The 24,063-nt window shown below is 39.6% G+C and overlaps 1 protein-coding gene across 2 annotated transcripts in view; it reads right to left on the bottom strand.

The window, feature by feature from the left end:
* LOC121324050 (integrin beta-3-like) overlaps positions 1-21,538 on the bottom strand; it is a 47,275-nt gene extending 25,737 nt beyond the window's left edge. The window contains exons 1-8 of one of the 2 annotated variants that reach the window (XM_041265464.1): positions 21,262-21,538; positions 20,630-20,727; positions 12,357-12,442; positions 8,829-9,033; positions 4,637-4,889; positions 2,802-2,964; positions 2,312-2,473; positions 93-188 (exon numbers count right to left, since the gene is read on the bottom strand). In XM_041265464.1, the coding sequence (XP_041121398.1) occupies positions 93-188; positions 2,312-2,473; positions 2,802-2,964; positions 4,637-4,889; positions 8,829-9,033; positions 12,357-12,442; positions 20,630-20,699 (1,035 nt within the window). In that variant the 5' untranslated portion in view covers positions 20,700-20,727; positions 21,262-21,538. Of the gene's footprint in view, positions 1-92; positions 189-2,311; positions 2,474-2,801; positions 2,965-4,636; positions 4,890-8,828; positions 9,034-12,356; positions 12,443-20,629; positions 20,832-21,261 lie in introns of those variants that run through there. The other variant, XM_041265463.1, reaches the window with a different exon arrangement.
* Between the last annotated feature and the right edge of the window lie 2,525 nt (positions 21,539-24,063).

Here is a 24,063-nt window from a genome sequence, read left to right as displayed (position 1 = left end):
TGTTATATCCAAGTAGCATTATAACCGAGAGCCTTATAGCGAGGGAGCAGTGAATATACTGTATTGCTATTGGTTCTAGTTTGTAATCCTACCCGGTAGAGCTCTTCCACAGGGTTTGTGACAGCAAAGATCAGGTTGATGTTATTTTCAGACATCTTCTCCGTCAGCAAGGCTAGGGATGGATAATCCTGCACAGAATCATTGAACATAAAGAATGAAACATGCATCTAGAACAGCAACAGCATTGCATGCGTACTCTACTTGAATATTCTGTACCCTGGTAAGCTTATTACAGCCCCACATTTTGGAATCTTCAAAGTATAAATTTGCCATCCCTTCATTTTGTTTTATTATTATAGGCAGTATAATACAGGCCTGCATTGGAAGGGATCTCTGTTCAGTTCATTTGACGTATTTATTCATACAGGTAAGGTAGGTTCACATCAATCCGTAAGAACAGTCACTGCACAGCTTGGTTTTACAGTGGAGGGCTCTAGGCTTTCTACTAGTTAAATACAAACTGGAACAGTTTATTCACATTCTTCGTAGCACCGTTTAACCGAAGAGAGAAAATAGTCCTTATAAAGACATTCCTTAGAGCAGTCTTATGGATACAACACACAGTAGGGTGGTTCAGTAAATCCCTTTTAAAAGAAAAAAAAGTATCTGCAATAACTAATATACAGGGGACACATGATTAACTATTTCAGATGTATTTTATGAATTGAGTTTATGGGCTCTATCAATTTCACACCAGCTGAGTTAGCTAGGATCCCACAGTCTATAGTCTGTGAATGAGATCTAAGGTCATGAAGGTCCTGGTAAAGGAAGTTAGTTAGCTTGAAGGCATGGGAAAATAAAGCATCTCGAATGACAGTTTGTAACTTGAGGCTAGCGCTCCACATAAGGTTTTGGGTCTGGAAGTAACTTATCCTCAAACTTTAACACAGACAGTAAGATGTATTTTCAGGGGTAAAATGCAACATTACCTTTAAGTCATGCATAAGCTCAATAAATACTGTACAATCTTTAATGGTAATGCTGTAGGCATTAAGAGCCTTCCATTTTAACTGTAATGTTACTTTGAACTACTGTACAACACGCATGTGTTCTCCAATGCTCTTTATCGGCTCAGCACAATTTTTCGAGGTATCACACTGACTGCAAATTAATTAAGTTACTTATATTTTAACACTACATTCTTAAACTCACTGAGCATGTTAAAACTTCAATATAAAGCAATACAGACAAATAAAAAAAAGAAAATGCACTAATAAGTTATAAAACAGCATGTTTAATATTATAGGCACCTTTTTTAGCGGTTGCCTCGGATGATGGTTCCAGTTGGGTAGCTCGGCTGGGGTGTTTACGCTTCAACATGTGTAGCTTCCAATTTTTCTTATTCTTACTGTGATTGGCTACAAAGGCTACAGGGCTATCCAGAGATTGGATAATGTTTGTTGAGTTGGTTTTTCTTGTATACAGTTTGTTAGTTGTCAGTGGAAGTTTTAGGGGAGGCGGGAGGGGAGGCAGACAAGCTGTGCAGCAAAATTGCTATGCGTTTAAATTTAGTGAGTTTGCTTTGAGAATACTACTGCATTTAGACTTCTTTCCTGTAACAAACAGGAATAGCAAATTAAGACTTTACAGGATACTTAATATCATTACATGTTCCTAATATTTAATTCAATATTTAACTATGTGTGTTCTCTATCATTCTCTGTTTCTGCTTTATTGTGTTTTTTCATGCTTACTAACTATTCCAGCAAAAAATGCTTCTAAAAAGATTCCTCCAGGTTGCCTGCATGGGAGTGTCCATGCCCTGTGTATACATTGCCAGGCGACTTTGTTAAGACATGTACCTAATCTTTGGCCACTGTTTGCTCTGATCAAAGCCTTGATACAACATGGTAACACAAGGTGCTGGAGGGTGTGGTTTCTCGCAGAATGGTATTCAGTCATTATGCAGAGAGGTACTGTAGGCAGAATCATCACGACAAATAACTGTTTGCGGCCATAGCTGCCTTTCTTGACTTCTTGATGCTTGCTGTATCTGAGCAGGCTCCCTGTCATAGCTGCTGTGGCACCTTCTCGATATGCACCCATTATTATGCTTATATCAAATGTTGTTAGATCTTTCCCCATTTCTTGTAGACTGTTTGCAGTTGTGCTGCTCCCACAGGGATCACGTCACATCAATGATCAACTAAAACGGATGTCTAATTCAGAGCAATGCCACATCCAGTCCCATAGGCTGGACCTCATAAAGTTGCCAGGCTGTCTATACAGTACAGTTTTACTAGACGATTACCAGAGTGGTGGACCCTGCATAGTTATTGTCTTCTCCGACATGGCACTTCCCATCGTTCGGCTGCACTATGCCTGCCAGCCTGCCGTCTAGAGCCACATGGGTCTTGGCATCAGTGGTGAACACCAAGAGATGAGAAGCACCCTGACGCCAGCCGATCTTCTCCTGAAGGCATTAACAAAGGATAATGTACACTGAAGAAGCCGCTAGATGTAACGTGTGTCTACTTGACCTAGTTTCAAGAGTTACTTGCCTCAAGCAGAAATATATAAAACAAAAAATCAATCAAAAATAAAACATAATAATAGACTAAATACATGTGTGCTAGAACATCTTTTGTTTTCTTTGAAAACTGCACATTTGAGACCTACAGTATGAAGCTAATGAAAGTACAAAATGGGTAAGATTATATATTTTTTTTAGTTACAATTGCTTAAAACTTCTTTTAGTATTTCTAAATGCTTATAAATGGGAATGATGTATGGGGAGTTACCTTGCAGACAGCAGCCTGGATGATGGCGTCAAACCCCCCCTCGGGAGCGTCTCTGTTTCGAGAGACATCCTGCTTGTTCACCTCCTCATTGAACCGGCTCACCTGATCCGTCAGAGTCAGAACATGCCTGTAGCCAAACTGGGGCATACATGTCGTCTGAATGCTGAGAAAAGAAAAGGAACCGTCAAAACTAAAGACAAATATAATATTGTTGCCGAGTTACTGAAAAAAGACCCAACACAATAATTCTATAAATCACGTGCACATGTATTCATTATATAGGCCTCAAATGTGCAGTTTTGAAAGACATCTGATATCCGGTACTACACTGGTTATTTATTTTTGTAAGTCATGCCTGCAGATCATTTTTCAATCATTTCTCTCGGAAGTTGAGTTTGTATTTCTATTTTAGCATTTGCCAAGATTAACCAGCTGCTTCTCCTATTACTTGACCTGCTTTCAGTCAATAACAGTACCCAGAAGACAATGCTGAAGTGAAATGACCCAGGAAGTGCAAGCGTTACAGATGCATGAAAACTGAGAACTCTAGTATAGTTCCAGATTTAAAATGAAAATGAATATTATAACATGCGCTTCATTCACACCTGCAACGTCAGACCTGTATATGGAATGTGCTTCATTCACACTTGCACATGTCAGACCTGTATATTGAATGCGCTTCATTCACACTTGCACATATCAGACCTGTATAGGGAATGCGCTTCATTCACACCTGCACATATCAGACCTGTATAGGGAATGCGCTTCATTCACACCTGCACATATCAGACCTCTATAGGGAATGCGCTTCATTCACACCTGCACATATCAGACCTGCATAGGGAATCTGCTTCATTCACACCTGCACATGTCAGACCTGTATAGGGAATGAATGCGCACAGCTATTATTTTATTAGTTACACTCACTTTAAAGAGTAAGTAGAGGGGTTTTGAAAAATATACTGTTATACCTCCTCAAATGTTGCTGCAACTGTTTAAATAACACAGCTGAAATTTTTCTTTTCATTATTAACATCCCGACAACTTTGTACACTTAGAACTTTAAACTTTGTTTTAAACTCTTTTCAAAATGGCCACTTAGATCCAGTGAATGTCCTCTAAATCAGTGATTTTCAACCCCAGTCCTGGGGATCCTCTGTCTGCTGGTTTGCATTCCAACTGACCTCTCAATTACTTAACTAGACCCTTAATTGAACGGAGAGTTTGCTTAATTAGACCTTTTTAATTGTTTTCAGCTCTTAAGTTCAAGTTACTTATAAAATGTTATAGCTAACTTGAAATCTGCAACTGTGTAAGAGCTGAAAACAATTAAAAAGGTCTAATTAAGCAAACTCTCCGTTCAATTAAGAGTCTCGTAAAGTAATTGAGAGCTCAGTTGGAATGAAAACCAGCAGACCTAGGACGAGGGTTGGGAACCACTGCTCTAAATCACTGTAGGAAGAGTGATTTACAAAACAAAAAGCAAACGTAACAATAAGTGCTCTGGCTTTTTTGTTTTGTATCACATCATGGATCGTTATTGCTGTGTTACCTGTTTGACAATGTGGACCACAATCCTTATCAGTGCACTAGCGCGACCATTTTGAAAAGAGCTGTGAACTAGAGTTTAAAGTTATACGTATAAAAAGTTGTCATGTTAACAATGAGAAGAAAAACTACAGGTACATTAAACACCTGGGGATGTATAACACGCTATATTTTTTAGGACCCCACCATTTACTATTTAAGATGCAAGTGTTGAATCTGATTTATTGCAAATCCCATAGAAGTGTACTTTACGTGCAGTAAAGGGCTTGTATGGTATCAGATCTTACCCTATGCAGGGGTTGGCTATGGCCTCCTGGGGAGAGATGAACATGTATGGGGAGAGTGGCTTGTCCACGAAGGCCCCGAAGCCCATGCGCAGGTTGCTGGTGAGTCTGCCCATGGCGGTGGCCAGATCGTTGCCCAGAGTGCGGAGTTTCTGCAGATCATCCTTCATGGAGTAGGACAGATCCATCAGGTAGTAAAGATCCACAGGATAGTCCTCCACCTGCCGCACCTGGACCGAGAACTTCTGAGAGTCATCTGTGGAGCAAACCGTGTCACTATGAAACTGAAGTGTTAACCAGTCCACTTTCTTACATCTCACTGGCACCAGTGATATTGTCACTAACTCCCTTTCTTCTGTTATTTTGGTTTCCTATGAGAGTTTATCACAGTAAAAAGTTTGGGAAATAAAACTCTGGGATTCCTTGGCTGATCAGACTACCCTTCCTCCGGGGCAGGCAACTAACATGAAGAGCATATTTTTTAAGATCTACATATTTGTTTTAATATAACCTCAATAATCCCCAAAAATAACAAACTAATCACTTGACGAGGGTGATTTAGGTGTATTGGTAGTATTAGATCTGTTTTTCTAAAATTCGGCTGATTTTTTGGGCTTACATGCACACATGAATCGTGAACGGGCTTCCCCACAGTGGCTGAAAATGTGAAGGAAATGGCAGAAAGAATAGGAGCAGGCTTCTTCGCTGAAATTGTTGCAGATCTGGCAGCTGCCGGGGAACATATTTTTGCAGCACTGACTGTCTTTTGATCTGGAAGGGATAAAGGAAGGGGGGGAATGCATGGGAGGAAAGAGGAGAATTGCAAGGGAGGGACTTGAGGGAATAGTGGAGGGTCAGTAATGGGGCAGGTGAATGGTGAGGTGAGCAGTGGAACCGTATACGGAGCATGCTAGGAGCTGGAGACCCGTGAAGACGTAAGGTATAGAAAGGGCTGCGCTGGGCCTTGTTGAAAGCCTGTAGCTGGAATGGCGCAGAGGGGGGGGGGGGTTTGGACAAGTGGCAGCCGATGAGACCCCGGGATGGATCGTGGGAGCAGACGCTCCTGACTGTGAAAAAGTTTCTAGATCCAATGCTCAGAAACTGCTGAATGAGCGAGAGGATGAAAGTATCAGACCGGTATAGGGAATCTGCTTCATTCACACCTGCACATATCAGACCTGTATAGGGAATCTGCTTCATTCACACCTGCACATATCAGACCTGTATAGGGAATGCGCTTCATTCACACCTGCACATATCAGACCTGTATAGGGAATGCGCTTCATTCACACCTGCACATATCAGACCTGCATAGGGAATCTGCTTCATTCACACCTGCACATATCAGACCTGTATAGGGAATCTGCTTCATTCACACCTGCACATGTCAGACCTGTACAGGGAATGAATGCGCACAGCTATTATTTTATTAGTTACACTCACTTTAAAGAGTAAGTAGAGGGGTTTTGAAAAATATACTGTTATACCTCCTCAAATGTTGCTGCAACTGTTTAAATAACACAGCTGAAATTTTTCTTTTCATTATTAACATCCCGACAACTTTGTACACTTAGAACTTTAAACTTTGTTTTAAACTCTTTTCAAAATGGCCACTTAGATCCAGTGAATGTCCTTTAAATCAGTGATTTTCAACCCCAGTCCTGGGGATCCTCTGTCTGCTGGTTTGCATTCCAACTGACCTCTCAATTACTTAACTAGACCCTTAATTGAACGGAGAGTTTGCTTAATTAGACCTTTTTAATTGTTTTCAGCTCTTAAGTTCAAGTTACTTATAAAATGTTATAGCTAACTTGAAATCTGCAACTGTGTAAGAGAATGAGCGAGAGGATGAAAAGCATTTGACAGAGAAGGGACCACTAAGGTGGCCTGCTGGACGCTCATAGTGGCCAGTGAGATCACAGCAGTTGCCTGCTGTGCCTGCAGTGAGGGCGGGGGGTAACCTGAAAGATTACGGTTGGAGGGAACAAACTATTTGGGAATGGGCTTCCCCACAGTGACTGCATATTTGAAGGAAGTTACATGCGATGTAGGAGCAGATTCATTCATTGAAATTGTTACAAATCTGGCGGCCTCCAGAGAATGTAATATTTCAGCTCTGGCTGTTTTTTGATCTTGAGGGGATGAAAGAATGAGGAGAATTGCAAGGGAGGAACACGAGGGGATGGGGTGGATGGTCGGTCAGGAAACAGGAAATGGTTGGGTGAGCAGTGGAACCACATACAGAGCATGCTAGTTGCCGGAGACCTGTGAAAAAATGGGAGAATATGTCTTGGTCAAGGGCCCCCCAGTAGATTCTCTGGTTCCACTGTTGGAGACAGGCAGCAGCTTTGGCAGAGAAGGCTTTGTGGTATTGGAAAAAATGGGAGCCGCCAAATCTAACTGACAGGTTTAAAATTATGGACGAATAATCATTCAGCTAATGTTGGTGGGCGGGATAGAACTCGCAAATGATGTTCCTGAAATTGCTGAAAGGTAAAATTAACTTGGAAATGCTGAGTGTTTTGAATAAGCGGGGGTCGGAGGTTTTAAGTATAACTGAGAGGTCGTCACACTGAACCACCCTGGTACTGTGAAACAGTCTCTGGATCTGATTGCTCGGGAACTGCTGAATGAGCCTTTGACTGGCTGGTGTTATGAAGGCCTCCTGCGTTTCCCGGATGTAGGCAGTGAGCTTTGTAGAGATGGGCCAGTGGGTGCGGGGTGAGCTGGAAAGCGACGATCTGTAATGTCGTCATAACGCCTGCGACGAGAAGGATATTGAACAAATTCTGGCCAAACGGAAGCTGTGATGGCCAGAGAGCGAGATGGCTGTTGTTCTGGGTTATGGAGGAGAGACAGGGGATCAGATGAAGGCGCTGGAAGAGTAGACATGCGAGTGAGGAAGGCTGGTGTTGTAAACATCGTAGATTTAAGTTGTCGTGAAGTTGATCATTCAGGCGCAGAAGGAGCTGGCTCAGGGGAAATGGTGAACAGGTCATCATCCGATGATACAGAATAGTCGATGATATGATCCATGATGCTTGTAGGTACGATGAAATCAAAACGCAAATGAGAGGTACGTGAAGAGGGTATTATAGTGCTAGTAATCTTAATTATCTAATGTGTAAATTGAATGATTCAATTTGGTGATGCGGAGATTGGTGTCTGACCCTCCCCCCGAACTTTAGTTATAAGCTTCGTGTTATAAAAAAAAAGGGGTTCTTTGCTTTTATTTTATACAGATATAACAACGCTAAAGTCTACTATTGCAAATTATTGCACTTTTTAAAGATCCAAGTCAAATAAACAGATCTCAGCAGGTGCAAAAGTACCACATAATATTTCATGTCTTAATGGACATGCACACTAAATGCACTATTTGTTTGCTGAAATTAGTAAATTTTTTAACAGATCAACATTGTGCCAACTACTTCCTGTGCTGCAGCTTTGTTTCACTTCACTGGTCTCACTGCAATCAGGCCATGTGACCATCTGCACAGGTAGTGACTAGATACCAGGAAAAATTATTAATATTTTTTATTTTTCTATAGCGTTATAATTAATAAATCTGATCCGGAATGAAAGTGCAATCATGCAAAGGGCCAAAATTTGAGGGGGCAGTGGTAATGCTGCAGCAAGTTTCACCCCTTAAGGTACAAAAGAAACTGAGAAGTTGTTCAAACCATTTCTTCTTAAAATACATTTGAGAGGAAAATGATAATTTGAATGAGCAGATCCAACCTGTCAATCAATTTTAAACCTGTTTCGTGCACCTCATTGCACGACACATATGTCCCTTGAACCTTAAAGGCCGACATATGACAATTCAACACAATTTGCTGGACACCTAGGAAAAACAGGTCCACAATAGGTTTGTGTACTTTTACAAAAGGATTTAAGGCATCAGCCTCTAATCTGTTATGTAACTTCCACTACAATTTACAATGCTTACTGTGATCTTTAAGCCTTTTAGTGGTTTCACGACATCAAACAGTTTTATTATATAATTATTTAAGTTAGTTTATCTTAACAAAAACTAAATTGGTTGAGACATATAAAAAACAAGGCAATTAGAGTTATCTAGAACCCCTCTGTCTATTCATAAACTTCAGTTAGCCCAGATTGTGCTTTGTTTATTTCTGTAAAACAGGATACAATAGGGAAAGACAAGTCAGTAAAACACTCAGTTCCCTACCAGGTCGCAGGTTAATTTCCAGTTTCTGGGGGGAAATTTGTGTGGCATCCGACCCTGCTCCGGATCCCGTTCCACTCAGGGGCTTGTCCTGCTGCTTACTCAAGGTGCTGGTGGGGTATTCAATAAACTGCTCACTGCACCCCTTCTGGAGTAAATTCTCCTTGAGGTCACAGCGAGATGAGCTTGCTGTTCCATGGCCAAAGTCCTGCAACACATCAACAAATCCAGACATTGTTTCCTAGTGCTATGTGTGAAAAAAGATCACTCAAACATTAAGCAAAGGGTGTTAGTGGCGTTCAATGTTAAACAGTATCCCCACTTTTTTAATGACCTTATTCATCAATTGCCAAATGATAACATGGCTATCCTTTAAACAGTCATCTTAACACATTTAATTTCTGTTTTAAAAGCAAGTTTGAAGGGTGTGGAGTGGGAGTGTGTCTCTACAGTACATTGGTCTGAATTGCAGTATGCAGTATAGGTAGAACAGCTACTAATTTCAGTCTAATAGTCAAGGTAAAAATAGTTGACTGGTCACCACTTAAAAATATGAATAAATCATGTATTTGATCATATCTGGTGCTCTATTTGGCGTTTTATAACACTGTTTGTGCACTATACTTTAAAACGTTTTAAAATATTTTAAAACAATACAACGTTTAATTGCAATCTAGTAAGTGGTTTATCAGATATTTGTAATTGTGACATGCAGATGGACAGTATCTACGGACAGACAGACACCTCAATCTATTGCCAGAATCTAATACTCACTTATGCTAAATTGTTTTACATGAAATACCAAGTTTCATCATAATTGGATTAGCGCATTTCCAGATGGAAAAATGTAAAGTGTACGATCACCTCCATTTACCACTATATGGTTGTGCTAAACAAAGAGTTACAATTTCATACAATCAACACATTCTTTAATTCCACAGAGCTACGGGTGTCTTGGGATTTTATAGACTGTCAAGCAATGTGTTACTGTTTCTAAAAAACAATTCCAAAATAATATATATAGGGAATGGTAAAAGGGTTAGCTGTTTTTAGAATAAACATTCCTCTTGCATGTTCTGACATTATGTTAACGATCACTGCACAGTGTCCTCTGTCATAACAGTTTGAACGGCATAATAGTTATGGCAAGAATGCCAGCTGAACTCAAGAGTGCTTTAATGAAAATGCCCATTTACGGGCCGTAGCTATTGACGCTGAGGAAATAGTGCTGTGTTTCTGTCAGCTGAAGGAGTTTCACCATATGTTTTAGTTTCACTGTAGCAATGCCAGGTTTTTAACTAGTCTTAAACAACAGATCCAGATTTGGTAATGCTAGGAGGAACACATGAAATGTTTACAGTAGTTTTAAAAAGGTATCAGAGCATTGGTGCCAAAATTAAAACGTGTACACTTTTACATTTAGTTTACAGCTATGACATTTTTAATGATCCCTAACTGTTTCTGCTAAACTCAGAAACATTATCCACTAAATTCGTTAGATTTTCTCGATTGTTAAAGCAAAATTCCTAAAGCAAAATTCCTAAAACTTTGAGCACAATTCTCAAAACAGTTAACACAAACACCAAAATTTGCAAAACTACTAACACATTTCTCTGGTTAACACATGCAATGCTGAATTCTAAACCATCTCTATGGTTCACTTAATGCAATTCCATCACTTTAATACAAGTTTCATATGCGAGTGTCTTGTTTTCAAAACACTTATCTGTACACTGTTGCTCACAATGAATGCTCATTATTTTAAATAAAAATTCCACACATGGAAATGCAAATTTCACAATTTATCAATCTATAATCAAATGTTCAGGAGAAGATGAGCAAGTTGGTGGACATGGTCGTAGATGCGGATGTGAACAGAGGGGTGATCATGGTCGTGGTATTCGACACAGGAGACAGCCAGCCCAGTTGAAACCACAGAATATTGCTGGAACAAATGAAATCCTTGCAACAGTTGTGGACCATGTCATCAACCATGTTATGACAATAAGGAAACAATAACCAAATATGCAGCGATCAACAACAACAACATCTATAATTCGTACATTTAGAACTGAGAATAGGTACGTTTGAATAGCAGTATTTTATGTAACCTATTACATTTGTTTATAGAGTTTGCAGCATTAATATATCAGTATTCCATTTATTATTATTTTTTTTTAGGATTGAAAGAAGAACACCCGCTGTGACCTATATTAAATGATGTGACCAAACAGAGCCGAGCGGCTTAGTGATGCAAAATGAAAATATAATTGTAGTACCAGACACTGATCATGCAAGTATATTGTTTTTTAAAATTATAAATTAATGTCTAAATATAGTGTCCATGAAATGACGAAAAAATTATAAGTTTTGTGTATACCGCTTTTCTGTTTGATAATGTAAGCCTTTGGATTGCATGGTCTATTTACAATTGAAAGTTGTATTTTATTTTGGTTTAAAAGTTAAACGATATGAAACGATGTTTTGCAAATCACGTAACTGTTTTTTTGTTAACTGTTTTGAGAATTGTGCTAATGATATCAGTAACTGTGCTTTAATGATTGACAAAAACTGTAAGTAGGGTATTTTTTTGCTTTACTCTGAATTTTTAACAGTTGTAATTCTAACTAAATTGGGAGTGCCGTTTCAGCAATGTATTTTATATTTTCGCTGCTGGTGAATCACACACAAAGTCCATCTATAATAAATGCATTACATGGGAAATTTGCTTAGTGGAAAATCAGGCCCATAGAGTTTTATCACAGAGTTTCTGAATTGGTTCCTAGAAATTTGAATTTGGCACCTGCTCTGAAACAGTGGTTAGTCTGGTAACAGCTAAACATGATCCAGTACAAAAAAATTTTATAGCCACAAATTTTAAGAGGATACTTTATACAAAAACATGTTTCGTCTAAGCATAAATATCCTCGTCAGAGAGGCGTCAAAGGTTTTTGAAAAACAAACCACCATGGCAACTATTTATCAGTCTTAGTGAGGAGACTGAACATGGAAGACAACAGCTGCAGAAGCTTGTGACATCTTAAAGGTATCAATCAATACGAGTTGTGTTCAAACGTAGTCTTTATAAGGGCTTTGAATGGACTTAACCGGTTTGTTTTTATTGCAGTGTATAATAACATGCAGTAGCATGCACGTTACCCTACCACAGCTGTAAATACACCCTCACCCTTGAGTGAGAGATGCTGCTTCTCTCTGGTTCTTTTTCCAGCACTTTGACCCAGACACACACAGGACTTGAGTTTTCAAAGCACGGTTATGCTATTCTTTAATTTTTAGACAAAATAAACAAACTGAAAACAAAACCTAATTCGGAGTAATGGCAACATTTTTTCAGCAGCTACTCTGCTTACAATTAAAGCTTTTCAGCCCATGGCCTTCTGGGGAATGGAGTCCTGCACTCTCTCTGCTCCTTGTCTCACAACTGTAAATTGATAACAACACAACGCCTAAACTGATTCCGTAGACACTGCACCTGAGGGAGTCCCACCCCTATTCCAATGTGTCTCTTACCTCCTGAAAGCACCAGCCACAGCTGGGATGGACCGCGAGGCATTCCCTGCATATGTTCACTCCTCGGGACGTGCAAATGTTAGCACCTGTAGAACAGATAGATTTACATTGTTATTGAGGCGTTCATCTGTCTTTAGTACTCTTGCATGGTCACTTGATCTAAACCGAGATCATTACAATGTGTGTACCAATGTTATTAAAATGGAATACAGTATATATTTCTGAATGTAAAATTGTAGAGGGTCCCATATAGTGACTGTGGTGGGACCAGAGTAAGGGTGGATATACTGATATAAATGCGGTAAAGCGTTTCGATTATCTTTATGACAGACCCGGAGGCAAAATGGTGAGTTTCAATGCTTTTATTATTTAACACAAAACATTCTCAGGGTAATTAAATGAAATCCAATAATGCCCCATCCCATTTGAATAAGCAAGGAACTTCAATGCGTCTTTTGCTTAGCAAAAGGCTGAACAACCACAAGCCTTTCCCTGGGGAGACCAGATTTTGCATGTCACCGCACCGGCATGATCAGTAGATCATGGAGAATAATGTTGAAAATTTGCAGCGCCTGGCGCAAAGTGACACTTTAAACTCCATCAAACCACTGTGGGATATTTTGAAATGCCACCTGAAGCATCAAACCACCAGCTCTCGCTAAACTGTCAAACGCTCTGAAGGAGAATTGGCATAATATTCCACTAGATATTCCTGAAAATGTAGCGGCCAGTGCTAGTAACAGGGCCCAAGCTGACCTACACTCTATTAGATATTGGGTCCCCTGGTGGAAACAAGGACCCACTGCACTGTTTGATTACTGTAGCTTGAAACTTGTTAAAGGGTACATTAGCACTACATGAAAAATAAAACATAAACTTTTCCACCTTGCTGTTCCAAATGTATTTGGTCATTGTATAATAATCTGTATGTGTCCAAACATTTCCATAAAGCCACACTACCAATGTCCAAAATTATTCTTCTGGAGCATCTCTTCTCAGCCAAAAAACTTGACTTCCACGTGTACTGTCAGATGTACTGACGCATGCCCAATGAAGCGTTGTGTAAGCTATAATACCTCTGTGTGGAAACATGCTAGTCTGTGTGACAAACATGGTCTGTCTAATTTTCCATAAGGAACTTGTACCTGCTTTTGTTTTGTGTAGAGACATCTTTCACAATGTACATGCTTCCTTCACATGTTGTATTTTGACGCATTACGGTTAATATTGCATTCAATAATAAAAAACAAACAAACAAACAAAAGCATCTGGGCTGTGTAAGTGGTTGCGGGGAAAAGAAAACCAAGATGGAGTTGTTCTCATTTTCAACTAATGAAGGGACCTACCCACAATTATAGCAGCATTGTGTTATTGCACTATACGTCCCCAAAGTCTTAGATATAGCTCCAGCTGAAAATTCATCCTTCGGGCATTCGGACAGTATGAAAAATGAAAGCAGCTACAAGTTTCATTGGGCATGCGCTGGTACGTTTCAGAGTACATGTGAGGGTACACGTGGAAGTCATGTTTTTTGTCTCAGAAGTGATCCTCAAGAACAGTAATTTTAGACATAGCAGTGTGGCATTATGCAGATGTTTGGGCGCATACAGGTTATTAAACAATGACCAAATACATTCGGAACAGCAAGGTGGGCAAGGTTTTGTTTTATCTTTCATGTATTGCTGATGTACCCTTTAAAAAACATTAAAATAGAGAAACAGAGTAAAAAAAAAAAACTTGCAGCATCTCACATGCAACTCCATCCCACAGAGAGTGAGAGAGAGAGAGAACGAGAAAACTTGGCTGCTTTTTGTTTTGTGTTGTAGTGTTTTGTTAATGCAAGCTACAGCCTGCTGCCTCTGTAGCCAGAGGGATCTGTTGCATGGGCTTGTACCTGGGAAAATGTTAATGTGGTTTACTAAAATGGTGATGAAAAGTAATAATGCAGATTTATGTTTACTCACATTAGAATCAGATTAGTGTTTGCCTAGTCTGAGCTAATTAGCACTGCTGCCAACATCAACTGTCATGAGGATTAAATGTCTGTAACATTCACTTTAATTGGGATACAGTTTGGATTGACAAACGTCACAAACGATCCAAAATCACAACACGGCACACTCTGCCACTGAGTTATCGAAACTGTTTATGTCAACATCATTAAATAATCAGAGACCAGTAAATAACTGACTTTAACTGACCTCCTAAATTTGATACCCCTAAGAATATGTGTGAAAGATTATTAAAACTATTAGACCAACAGTTCTCAAGATGCATAGCTATGGCCTGTATTTTGCATCCCCCCTATTGAATTAACTCATGTCTAACTCCTATGTGTCACTTCCTCACAGACTACACCTCGACTGTTTGAACAGGCGTACTAAATGAAATAGTCAAAGGTGTGGAATACAAGTCTGGTAAATACAAAGCAACAGATCATCTGGCCATGTCCCTTTCTCGTACATTCAGTCACGCCCCCTTGGAACGATTACTTAACGTACCACAGCTGTGCCCCCTTTATAGATGGCCGACTTCAACCTAACCCTGGGAATGAACTGTCAGTTCAATCAGTCCGGGGCACTCTGTCCCCTTTATACAGCGTCCTCACAGGTCGGGAGGGAGATTTATCACCAAGAATCACTCTGTCTCTGTCACACCACCCCACTAAGAATAATTTGCTAAGTTCTGGTCACTTCGGCCCTCTTTACAAATAAAAATTGGATTCAGGATTAAATTGTATCCAATAAAGGACAGGTAACAATGTAAAACCAAACAACTAACAGCGTACTAGCAAGAGGCAAACAGTGATGGTCTGTATGATGTTATTCCAAACATTTCTACATCTTATGTCAATTTTAGTAACCTGTGCTAATACTACCATAATACACACCTATGGCAATGTACTCAATCCACTGCTTATCTATAAATCCATGACCAACCTCGTCATTGATAGATGGATTGTTTTACAGTCTTTTACAGCACTGGGGAATCCACCTATATTGCATCAATCACATAATTGTTGGTAATTGAAAATCAAGGATAGGTGGTTGATACATTCCAGCCTTTTACTACACCTACTATGCTTCCCTATGCTTTACCATGCTTTATTACACTTTCCTATTCTTTTACTATAGTAGACTTCTAGCATCCATCAAATGTTGTAAAATCCAGTGGTGGTTGATCCTAGCAGTGTATAGGTTTGTTAAATCATATGCTTCTACCTAACAATGTAATTGTATGTACAGCAGGTTTGAATGCAATCAACGTCTTCCAAGATATGCACAAACTGCTCCGAGTTTGATCCCTCCTGATGGGATAAGTGGAGAAGCGGGTTTCAAATGTGTCTGTCTGAGAAAATTAAAAAAAAAAACACCATCCTCTTCATACCATTTCAAATACAGTTTCTGCAACTATTCTCTTACAGAACACCAATGCAGACACAGCCTCTCCCTTGTCGACTGCCCAAGGCCATCTGGAGCATATCATTCCTGTCTCTTGTCTGAAGCTGATCATTGCTAGTTTCCACTGGTAATGTACAAAGTGATGAGGCAATTGTAGAAAAAATATGGCCAACAAGCTATCATTGGTCATGACACAGCAAGTAGAATTTTGTAATTAAGAAGAAATGCAGGGGCGTCTGAAACACAACTGTAGTTACATTCTTTTTCACAAAATTATTCTAAAGATGATTGAAGTTATTTGAAAGCACTGACAGCTGAATACAAAATGCTCTGCATTATTGGATCAATCTTAAAAAGAGTTGATACAGTTAACCCTAACCACTATTTCTAACATAGCACAGAGACCAGGACAAGAGAACACACTTGGCAATTGAGTGGACAGATAGAACCATGGTAAATGCATAGTATAACCCTGAGAAAAGCATGGGAACAATGCAAAATTACTGTGCAAAAACTTTTATAAGGATTAAAGAAAACTTATACCGTGCTCCATCGCTATAAGGCTCTCGGTTATAACGTGCCTCGGATATAACACTCCTACAGCATGTCCCCCAATTCCCTATACTAGTGATTCATGCAATATTACTACAGTAAATACAGTACCAGTGTTCAAACTATAAACAACTTTGCAGTCTAACTTCCGTTTCTGTCTCTCCCTTTTGATATAGTATCTGAACTGAAGACAAGCTGCCCTGGCAGTTTATAACAGACATCTTATTCAGCATTCGTTTCATAACTAAATAAATATTAGGCCTATTACGTGGTTATCTTTCCTACTGTATTTACTTTTTTGCTGCAAGAGGAGCTGTGGCTTTCTCTGGGAGGCGAGACGCTTAAGCTTCGCTTCAGCCCCGCTCCGACAGCCAAACCTGGGGCGAGTCCATGCCCTCTTCCCCTCTCCCAACCTGCTCTCCTTCTCGCACTTGGTTTGCTTGTCTGTCGCTTCAAACTGGACTCCAGACCGCAATTTAACCAGGCTATTTATAGTTTAAAAACTGCTAATTAAAATGATCCACAAGGGGGAATGTTACCTTTTTTTTTTTTTTTTTTTTTTTTGTAAAAAATATAACTTTGATTACATGGTGCTTTATGGATGGTTAATTCATGGAAAGTTAGATTTTTGCTTCACTATGTGTGCTTGTAGAGAGGAAGTTATTTTATTTTGTATTTTAGTCAGATGTGTGTTGTTATGTGTCCCGCGGCACCCCCACCCCTTCCCCATTTATAACACTCTTCGGTTATAATGCTCATATTGTGTGTGTTCCGAAACCTGTTATAGGGAGGCACACTCTTCGGTTATAATGCTCATATTGTGTGTGTTCCGAAACCTGTTATAGGGAGGGACACTGTAAAATATATAGCCTTACATGCCCACACGTTGCTACAACTGTTTAAATAATGTACCTGGAATTTTTCTTAGCATTGTTAACATCCTGACAACTTTTTACACTTAGAATTTTAAATTCTGTTTCAAAGCTTGTTTCAAAATGGTGTCTCTAATGCGTTGGGGCTTGAGATCTGTCCTCTAAGTCACTGCAGGAAGAGCGATTTAAAAAAAAAAAAAAAAAAAAAAAAAAAACTCCACAAGTACTGTGGCTTTCTGTTCTGTACCACATCATGGATCATTATTGTTGTGTTACATGTCTGACATTGTGAGAAATAATACGGAAACTATCAGTGCACTAGAGCACCCATTTTGAAAAGAGCTTTGAAACAAAGTTTAAAGTTTTAAATTATTGTCACTGCTGGATTACATTTATCCATTTTACGAATCATTATGATTACGAAATCTCGATCATAAAATATAGGATTACAAGTTTTGAAAAACCGGCCCCTAGTGTTTCATGGGCTTGTTTATGATATATAGCGCTGACAGCCTGCAAGAAGGACTGAAAGACAATCAGACTAATTTAGTAAACTAAGCCTCGATTTGGATGGCTGCAAATTCAAAACTTTGGAATTAGGCCCTATATTTACAAGTTAGAATTATGCAGATTTGTCTTTAAATATTGCAGGGATTGTTTATTTTATTATCACTAAATTGCTCTTCTTTAAATTCTTGTTATGAAGAGCAACTAACTAATCCCAGGGAATGAAGAGCAACTAACTAATCCCAGGGCATGAAAAGCAACAAACTAATCCCACGGTTTAAAGAGCAACTAACTAATCCCAGGGTTTGAAGAGCAACTAACTAATCCCAGAGATTGAAGGACTGAGCTACGAAGAAGGTGGGAAGAACTGAATCTATTTCTCGTATAACGAAGATGATTTAGGGGGGACATGACTGAAGTCTTTAAAAGGAGTTGACATAGTGTGAAAACGAGACAGGGAACACGAACAACAAAGTGCTGTTTAAGTGCAGCCTTGTAAACAAACCAAATCTTTGAACAAAACATTTAACAAATAAACAAACTTATATACCTGCAGCAGCCCTTGGTCTTGGATTTAGGTAGCTTTGCCCACAGGACATCATAGCAGAAAAGCAGCCCCCCCCCCCCCCCACACACACACAAAATACACAATCTTCACGGCCGGGTTGCACCCCAATGCAAACATATTGCACAATACTAACTGAAAATATACTTTACAATCAAATGAACTCCAAGCAACGGCTAGATATACACTACAGCACAATCCATGTAAATGCCTATTGCGCTTAAACACATAAAAAACCATTAACACTGCAGGAATGCTAGCAGTCGACAGACCAATCGCTGTTCCCAGCGATTCACAAGTGTTTGTTTGAAACTAGGACTTATTTATATCCCAGCAACTGTCAGGGTCTGCAGTAGCAATACTGCAGGAAGGCTAGAAGTCGACCAACCGATTGCTTTGCAGGTAAATCATATTTAATTTGTAAAGTGAATGATTGCCAGTTGAGGTTGTAACATGAGCGACTTGTGTTGGTGTAACAATCTAGCAACTCGCACAGGGCACAGCTAACTGGATTTAGAATAAGCTCTCAACCAGCTTTCAACCTGTAGGGCATTATATAAGCACTGACGCCAAGTTTCCATCCTCCTCCATCTCGGATGATGACTTTGCCTCCTCCTACAAAATCACAGACATCCGCAATGCCTTCACTACCTCACCTCCTTCGCCACCATACCATCCTCTGCTCACTCCCTCCCTATCACCCTCTGCAACCCCAAATATTCTACCATCCTTCTCCTTCTCCTTCTCGCCCCTCTCGGACTCCAATCTCTGCTCCCTGCTCCTGAGCCGTAAACCCACCACGTATGCTCTGGACCCCCTCCCCACTCACCTGTTCCAGGCTACTGACCCTGCTCTACTCCCTTTCATCTTCTCAACATCTCTCTGCTCTCTGGCTGTTTCCCCTCTGCCTTCAAACAAGCCTGCATCACCCCCTTCTTAAAAAAACCCTATTTTCTTCTTTAGTAATTTGCCATTTTAGTTTATTTATACAATTAAATCGTGACAAGAGGCATGGCAGCAAAAGATTTCTCCCAAGGCAAGCATACTGCTCGTATTACAGGTGTGCTGTTTGGCATTGTGAATGTCATTTCAGAAGTAGGTGTTTCCATTCAGGTGAGCTATTCCTAGCTGGATTGCTTGAATTATGGGGAGATTAGGGAGAGGCAATGGGATGGTGTTGGTCTGGAGTTATAGAATGAGGTGTAGTGCCTTTTAACCGTATCACTCATTATATTTCATTGTACTTTCAGAACATTGTCATAGGTCAGCTGCTTTTTACTAATAGAGCTGACAAAATTTCCACAGCATTTCCACAGTGAGCAACAGTGGCTGTTCTGCACCTGGGGCCTGCAGGCATCAGTGTTAGTCACTTAACTGCAAACCCTTTGGCATAGTTGTCTTGTGTTTTCTGTTGTACTTCAGAAGAAATTACCAACTGCAGAGCATTAATACTGAAATATCAAAGTTCCTGAACTGAAAGTTTACTACTGATAGAGAATTCAAAACTGTGAAGCAAAGTTCATACAGTATTAAAGTGAAAAACTAAACATTTTAATGACATCATTCTAAAGGAGCGTTTGGCAGCTCTGCATGATATGGACCCTTAGTTTAGTTCACATGGCAACTGCCCTTAACTAAGCAGCATTAGATCAATGTAGCATGGGAATTCTGAGATATATAACCACAACTATTTCTAAATTGGTATTATGAAAACAGCAGCAAAGATTGCAATATATTTCCATGTTTGTAACCAGGTTAGCTCAACATTAGGCACATTGTGAGTTTGTTATTACTTAATTCATTGTGCCATTGTCCTCATTTGCAGACAGGCTGCTTTGTAATTCTTTAGAGCATTTTCAATTGGCATCTACCTAATATTTAAATTTTCTCTTTAACGATATTGTTATGATAACTTAACCAAATTTTTGATAACCCCAAAAGTAATGTATCCAATTACATAAACATTGCTGGTGTTCTGATTTTTTCAAAGAAAACTGTTTGGTACTAAATGGGTTAATACAAATTCCACAATTGCTGTTTCTTACAGCATCAGAATCAAATCAGATCAAATAATTATATTGTGGTCTGGAAATATTTATGATTTAACTGTGATCAGAGAATTTTCACAGATTAAATAATAGTACAAACAAATCTGGAAAATTCTTCTCTGGAATTTTAAATACATAAATGCAGTACAATGTGTGCTCTGACAAACCTACTCTGCAAAAGAATGTGCGGATATCAAGTTACAAAAACGAAACAAAACAAAACAAAAAAAAAAACACCTAAATAACATCGTAAACACGGGGTACCAAAACCAATGTGTTATTAAAAAAAAGAGACGTGTTAAACATTAGAAAACATTCGTAAACTTACCCAAAACTTCAGAAGTAACGAGTAAGAGCACAGAAAAGACCCAGAAAGTCCAACTGAACATCTTAAACATCTTATTATGTTGTGGGTCGAATCCTTCTCTGTAAAACACGAGATGTAAAAACAGCATGCAGAGCTCAGTTCTCTGCTTCAGCCCAGACAGGTTGAATAATGCAGAAGTTAGAATGTTTTATTCTCTACGGGGAGGTACTTTGGAGTTTACTCAGCGTCTAAGGGCAGCCACGCCTGTCTGAAAAAGTATGACAGCAATTTTACACACCGAAAAGTAACAATACGTAACACTATCACAGAAGCCTAAAACACCAAAACTAAAACCATTATAAAAATGTAGCAATTGCGTTTTTATCAATCACAATTAAAACCGACTTATGTAACTTTTAAGACCAAACTGTTTACTGTAGCCTACAAATACAGCTTTGAAGTGAATTGGATTAATAGTATTATATTGTGTAGCGAAAATCAAATACACTATATCTATATAAAACATATGCCTGCTATTATTCTGGTTGAACTAAAATTTATTTCCTGTCTGTAAATTACATTAGAACTAATTGTGCTGTTGTAGTGTATTATTATTTAGAATTAAATACAGGTGTCACGTCAATTTTTCATACTTTGCCTACTGCGCATGGCCACTATTGCAGTCGACAATTCTCGTGAAGGTGCACCATGAAGCCTTTCAGAAGTTTTATTTTGGTTTCGGGATCGAGGCGACTATCAGCACCATGATCCCTACATGTACGATGCTGGCTCGACGTGGTGAGCGGGGCTAGTTCTTACGAATCTCCTGGAAGCAATTGAGCAGCAGTCCTTTGCTGTTGTCGTCAAACAGAGGTCAGGTGAGTATTCCTTCCGCCAGCAGGCAGAGTAAAAGGTGCCTTTCTGTTTAGCATCAAAGACGAGATGGATATCAGAGACCAGAACCCAGTGTTCTAGTTGTTTGCCTGCTCCTCACATTTTTCTGGCAAGTTCTCAGTGAACTGGTACACACAGGGAGACCACGTGTATGTTGTCATCGGCTCCCTTATTCACTTGTGGATCACTCCAATGGTCCACATGTCCATGACCAGTCCCACTGGCTTAAAAGCAATTGCCTCAGGGGCTACAAACTCAGTGGTCCCATGCAGACAGTGCAAGCATAGGACACAGTACATTCAAATACATTTATAAAGCAGCTATTAAATATTGTGTCATTGTGTACAAACTAACAAGAAGCCTTAAGGCTTGTCTGTCCAGGCTTGACCACAAATTGACAGACAGTATTTGACATTTGAGTTGTCTAGATAAATGAACAATTTGTGTTAAACAAGTTAATGGTTCTTTAGATGTGTGCAAAATGCTACAGAGTGACAATACATCCACCATGGCAGGGATAATAACAAACAAAAATAATTAATTCTCCTATATCCTCACACAACAAGAGAAAAGGCGACTTTTCAAAGGGCATGTTTTTATGAAGTTCACAATCTTTATTGCTCCATCCAACACTAAAGAGAGTTTTTCAAGCAATGTTTTGGCCGCAAGCTTTTCCCGGTGCAGAAAACAGTGGGCCACCAGCACATCAGTGTTTTGTTTTTTGACTTTGCTTACAAATTTTTCATCTTCCCCTCATTGTGCAGTTCTCCCCACTCAAGACAGGCCGTTGTCACCATGAATATTTCTTCTCCAGTTGTTTTACCTGGCAGCTGGTTGCAAAATAAAAAATATATATTTTATACAATCTCCATCAATGAACCTGACGTTAGCCAAGAGCTGAGCTTGACCACAGATGTCTGTTGACTCATCAAGCTGCAATGCAAATTTTCTGCTTGATTTCATTTTTTCTTGAGCAACAGTTTCAATGTCAGAAGACATGTCGTCAATGTGGCGACTTATCTTATGGTCTGAAAGGGGAACCTTTGCAATTTCTTTGATTGCATCTGAACCTAACATTACTCGTACAATGTCTTTGCACGCTGGTAAAATGAAAGACTCTGCGATTGTATGTGGCTTTTTTGTCTTCGCAACAAGCTCAGCTTCCAGCACTTTATCAGACACTGTTACGGCTTTCATCATTTGCACCTGTTTTTCATTTTGTTCTTTCAAACGCTTGAAATAATCCTTGTTGGCAAGAGAAGGGTGCTTGGTTGTAAGGTGTCATTTCAACTTACTTGGCACCATGGCTTGATTCGAAAGTTTGTTCCTGCACACGAGACATAGCGGAATAGGGCAAGATGGTTTACCAGTAAAAGAAAATCCATAATGCAAATTACTCTCACAGTAGTGTCGGCTCACCGTTTTTACTTTCTTGTGCTCACTTTCAGCTTCAGAGGGTAGGAGACACTTCACACTAAGCGCTGGTGGGGGTATAGAATGAGATACCTAGTCGTGTTGTTTATGTTGAATCATTGGGATTCTTAAAGACCCAAAGTCTCTCACACAGAGCCACACTGCTTGATGTACCTCTCACACACAGCCGTCCTGCTCTATGTACCTCTCACACACAGCCGTCCTGCTCAATGTACCTCTCACACACAGCCGTCCTGCTCTATGTACCTCTCACACACAGCCGTCCTGCTCTATGTACCTCTCACACACAGCCGTCCTGCTCTATGTACCTTTCACACACAGCCGTCCTGCTCTATGTACCTCTCACACACAGCCGTCCTGCTCTATGTACCTCTCACACACAGCCGTCCTGCTCTATGTACCTTTCACACACAGCCGTCCTGCTCTATGTACCTCTCACACACAGCCGTTCTGCTCTATGTACCTCTCACACACACAGCCGTCCTGCTAGATGTACCTCTCACACATACAGCCGTTCTGCTAGATGTACCTCTCACACATACAGCCGTTCTGCTAGATGTACCTCTCACAAATACAGCCGATCTGCTTGATGTACCTCTCACAAATACAGCCGTTCTGCTCGATGTACCTCTCACACACACAGCCGCCCTGCGCAATGCACCTCTCTCACACACAGTACACACCTGTACATATTTGTTTTCATAAAAAAAAAATAATAATAATTGTCCAAAGAATGTTAAAATATTTTCTTTGATATCTTCTGGATTCCAGTTTCAGTGGTATCAAAAAACATATCACATTTTGGACAGCATTTATTATTTGGTTAGAATTGATTTATTCTCAAACTTCACATTAAGTAATCTGTTCTGGAGATTGCTCTGCTTGTGTAATGCTGCCACCTGGCGACAAAAACAAAGAACTTCTCTAGATAGGAGGCTTCGACTTCCAGGACCCAGGACAGAGCTTGAATGTGTCTGACACAGAAATGACTTGCAAACATTTAACAGTGACACAAGTCCTTATTTAAAAAGTTACAAGTTTAAAGTCTTTATGAACACAATGCAAAGTTGTATCCATAACATTTTGCAACAATTTCCTAGTGACATGAATATCATATTTTATTTAAT

This window comes from Polyodon spathula, chromosome 12 (genome assembly GCF_017654505.1).
Source record: "Polyodon spathula isolate WHYD16114869_AA chromosome 12, ASM1765450v1, whole genome shotgun sequence".
NCBI classification, from domain to species: domain Eukaryota; kingdom Metazoa; phylum Chordata; class Actinopteri; order Acipenseriformes; family Polyodontidae; genus Polyodon; species Polyodon spathula.
Note: the sequence above shows the minus strand (reverse complement) of the source record. Positions and strands in the feature narration are given on the sequence as shown.